The sequence below is a fragment of the Lepisma saccharinum genome, chromosome 19, assembly GCF_977018435.1.
Source record: "Lepisma saccharinum chromosome 19, izLepSacc3.1, whole genome shotgun sequence".
In the NCBI taxonomy this organism is placed as follows: domain Eukaryota; kingdom Metazoa; phylum Arthropoda; class Insecta; order Zygentoma; family Lepismatidae; genus Lepisma; species Lepisma saccharinum.
In genome coordinates this window covers 43,274,295-43,278,535 of record NC_139247.1, presented here as the reverse complement: position 1 = coordinate 43,278,535, position 4,241 = coordinate 43,274,295, and the positions used below count along the sequence as shown (strand labels likewise).

At 44.3% G+C, this 4,241-nt stretch overlaps 1 protein-coding gene across 1 annotated transcript; it reads right to left on the bottom strand.

Annotated features, from left to right (window-relative positions):
- Positions 1 to 1,089: 1,089 nt before the first annotated feature.
- LOC146002842 (5-hydroxytryptamine receptor 1-like) lies at positions 1,090 to 3,443 on the bottom strand. Its single transcript, XM_083140818.1, has one exon. The coding sequence runs from the start codon at positions 3,130 to 3,132 to the stop codon at positions 1,666 to 1,668; it is 1,467 nt and encodes a 488-aa protein (XP_082996944.1). The 5' UTR covers positions 3,133 to 3,443; the 3' UTR covers positions 1,090 to 1,665.
- Positions 3,444 to 4,241: the final 798 nt, after the last annotated feature.

Genomic DNA, 4,241 nt, shown 5'->3' with positions numbered 1-4,241 from the left:
AAAGTAAACTACAGTATAAATCAAACATAATGCGTAGTCTGTTTCAGCTTTCTGTACATAAAGTAGATTTGAATACTGCTAAATGTCATGATAAAACAATATTTGTTAGAAATTTAACATTTTAAAGTTAATTCTTCACGATTAGAAACTTCTGTTTTAAGATTGAATTCTCGATTGAACCTACACATATGAAAAAATACCTTAATTAACATAACGAGAACAAAGTTAAAGAAATAAAATTAATTACAAGGGCTCGAACTTATAACCTTTTCTGTACAATGCTCCCAGGCCAAACTTTGGTTGGACATTAAATATCTTTTTTTTTTGTATTTATGCAAGCTATTCTGTAAATTCTGTTATACTCGAACATTCCAAACATTCTTGTGATTTGTATCTTACTTATTTTACGACGCTTTACTTCCACGATGATTTACCATTAGAAAAAATGAAGAAGTGACACAAATACGAATGCCAAGATTCGAACCCGGGACCAGATCGAAAGTCGACAACTTAAGTCCATTGCTGGACTTTTGTACAACGCCAGGGCAGCTTTTTTCCCTAATTTTTCTCTCCTTTTTAAAGACTGCTAATATTCCAAAATCTGAAACATTACATATGCGTAGAATTCCTTCTAGAGCATTCCCGCTAATCTTCATGTGGTTTGTATTCGCTGTTATCTAGATATTATCAATAGTTTCTTGGATACGTAAGCCTATTAGACTATTGCGAATATCTCGACAATAGCGAAAGCAAACTACATGAAGATGAGCGCGAATGCTCCAGAAGGAATTCTACGAATATGTAATTTTTCAGATGTTGGAATATCATAGCGGTTTTTCTAGAGGAGAGAAAGATTCGGAAACATCTATCCTGGCGTCGGCAAAAAAGTCCAGCGTTCCAGTACAGCCACTCATCTGGAACACTGAATCGAAAGATATAGATTATATTGAGAACTATGAGTTCATTTTTGTGATGTGTTCATCGTCATTATGTTTAGAGTCCCTCTTTAACATATTAGTTACCACTCTTTTACTCCCCACGAAAAGGAATTTGCATAATTCATTGATAAAAAGACCTATTTCACTAATTCTTACTTTTCATTTATTTTTTTCAAAATGTTAGAGAGAGGGGATACTTTGCATTGTAAAAATAGAGAGATCTTACCATAAAGTATTGTATTTTCTGATGGTTATTTTTCAGTTATCGCTCATGCTATCACTTTCGCGGAGATAAAATATATATCTTCCGGTATCTCTTCTGTACATATTTATATAATTATTATTTGCTCTTTTTCATATATAAATAAAGGGGGTTCTCTTTGGCTAAAATACTGGCCGATATGAAGGAAATTTTGGTGCTATAAGTTTTTCAAGGGGATGTGTCTGATGATTGAAGAAGGGGTGTCTGGATATGCTTTGTCATTTACGAAGAAATGTCATGGCCCATATTGTTATTGAGGTAAACATCTATTATGTACACACACACACACATGTAAACACTCACATTGCCAGCAATGCTAAGGGTTCGTTATCACATATTTATCATTCAGCAATGCAGGCTGCACTCACTGAACACACACACACACACACACTGTTCGCACTTTCACACTCGAATGCCCTCATCTTCAGTGGTCACAAAAAACTCTTTCACTGTGACGTCACCAGGTTACAAGAATGACTCGTCATGTTCACCTTGGCAGGTGTCGTGATTGTTGTGAACCTCGTTGCTGTAATCGTCCTCGTGCATACCTTTATAGCGGGTGGTTGGGCAGGCGATGGTTAGGTCGGGGTCGCCGTATTGTGAGTGGTAGAATTCCTCCCTCATCATACTGTTGAGGCTCTTACACCGGAAACAGAGAATCTCTTGGAAAGGTTTTCGGAAGTCCCTGTTGAGGGTAGCGTAGATGATGGGGTTGAGGAGACTGTTGGCGTACCCTAGCCAGAGGAAGAGACTCGCAAGGGATGCGGGGATGCTGTTGGGGTCGCTCATGAAGGGTGAGACCAACGCGAGGACGAAGAAGGGTAGCCAGCAGATGATGAAGGCGCTCATGATGATACCAAGGGTTGTCGAAGCCTTTCTCTCCTTGGCGAGGGTGAAGCGTAGCCTGTTGCGGGAAACGTGGGACTTTTTCCTCCCAAGATGCTGCAAGGGTTGTTGGTGGTTGTGTTCGGGGATCGAAGCCCGCTTCTCCACGGTAAGGGCGCACTCGGACCCGTGCGACGACCTTTGCCCTTTGGCGCCGAAGCATCTTGTGGTGCAGCTGCTGGCTGTTGTGTTTGTGCTAGTTGTGCTTGTGCGTTCGCGTTGGGGTGCCCACTGCAGGCTGGTACCTCCTGGTGTCACAAGGGCCGTTGAGGATAGCTTTGCCGGGGAGGATGACAACCGGGTCTCCGGCGCACTACCGTTCTTGCTGATCTCCGTGACCACAATCTTGTCCACGAAGCACTGAACCTCTTCCGTTTTCAGTTTCAAATGCCTCTGCGCCTTTCTCTCATCGTTCACTATCTTCTTCGCCGCGCGGAAGATCTTATAGTACACCACGATCATCACTGTTAATGGAATGTAAAAGCTACCCAGAGTGGCGTATATCTGATAGGCAAAGTCTTGACACACTAGACACATATCATTCTTGTTTTCATTCCCAAGAATGAACAGCGGGGGGAGACTTATAAAAGCGGCCCCGGACCAAACGAACGCAACACACACTATCATCCTCTTTGGAGTCCGTTTGACACCATACTCTAGAGGCTTGGTAATGGCATAGTACCTGTCCACACTGATCATGCACAGGTTCAGTATAGAGGCCGTGCACGAGAGGACATCAAACGACACCCACACGTCGCACAGGACCGTCCCAAACGTCCACTTCCCGAGTATCTCCTTCAGGAGCGCCATTGGCATCACAAGAATAGCCACGCACAGGTCCGACACGGCCAAAGACACCAGGAGGTAGTTGCACGGCCTACGCAGCTTACGCACAAGACACACAGCCACGCACACTAGGATATTCCCAACGATCGTCCCAAAGGTTATGCAGCACAGGACAGTAGCTATGACCACGGCTTCAACAGGAGTGTACGGCGAGGATGCGAAAATATTATCCGTACTGTTACCGCCACTGCTATTCACCATGTCAGATGCTCCAAGAAAGGGGGAGGGGTGGGTGGTGTCCTTTGTCGCTACTCCAACGTTTTCGGCGTCATGGGTTGACCTTTTTAGCGTTGAAATCGATTTACGGTTTTACGATAAACTGTCGCAAACTAGTTCTTGAACTCCCGCGAGCTCGTTTCGCCTTTGGTCCGTACGCGACCGGGATGCGAACTCTGCACCCTTCATTTTGGTTTCGCCCCCCCGTGAAGAGCGCGGTCACTTGGTACAACTTTTGCGTATGCGGAGCGAACAGGCACTGATCGTGCGGACCAGTGCCAACCAAGCGGACTCGACGTCCGTCCCAGCACTGACTGCGGCTTAAAGCGCAACTCCGAACTTCTACATCAGCGGCACCTCATGCGGGGCAGGGTTGCCAGGACTTGCGCGGGAAAAAGTCGGTATCGCGGAAGCGTATTTGTTTCACGTTTTCACAAGTTGTTGATTGCTCGTTGCGCACGGAAGGGGGAGGCAAGAGGGTACAGTTGCCCTCTTAATACTCTCACGCATTGACGTTTTGAAGGAGGGGGCAAGGGGGGCCGCCCACCCTGGAAAATATAATTTTATTTTAGTGTTAATTATGGAAATGGAATTGCAAGAACATGATAATTTCAAACTAAAGCAATAATTTTTTTGAGCGGACAGCACTATTGCGGGGGAATATGTGCCTCGAAGTAAACAAAACAAATCGCGAATGAAACATCAAACTCCCTCGACTGCTCATTCCCTGAGGTGTCTACATCTATTCAGAAAAACAATGTAAAACAAACCAGATCAGTGAATCCGGATCTAAGTTTCGTTTGAGTTGGTGTTTTAAGTCCACTTTGTGCACAGTAAGGCTAATTGGGACTGGACCTACAGTTTAAAGTGGGATTCGAACCACCATGTGCCTCCATCGGGTATCGAACCCGGGGCCCCTTGATAACAAGGCAGCATCTAAGTAAACGACATTCTATTTGATATTAGAAGTGCGCATAAGTTCGCATTCTGGGTACAACGTATCTGAACCCAATGAGTAATACGTTTTCAGATTGTTGTAGTTATGATTTCGATTAAACTACACATGTTTAGAACAGGGTACTGCATAGGTGCGT

Excerpts from the sequence above, each read along its gene's own strand:
- LOC146002842 (XM_083140818.1), bottom strand. The coding sequence starts at position 3,132 with ATGGTGAATAGCAGTGGCGGTAACAGTACGGATAATATTTTCGCATCC.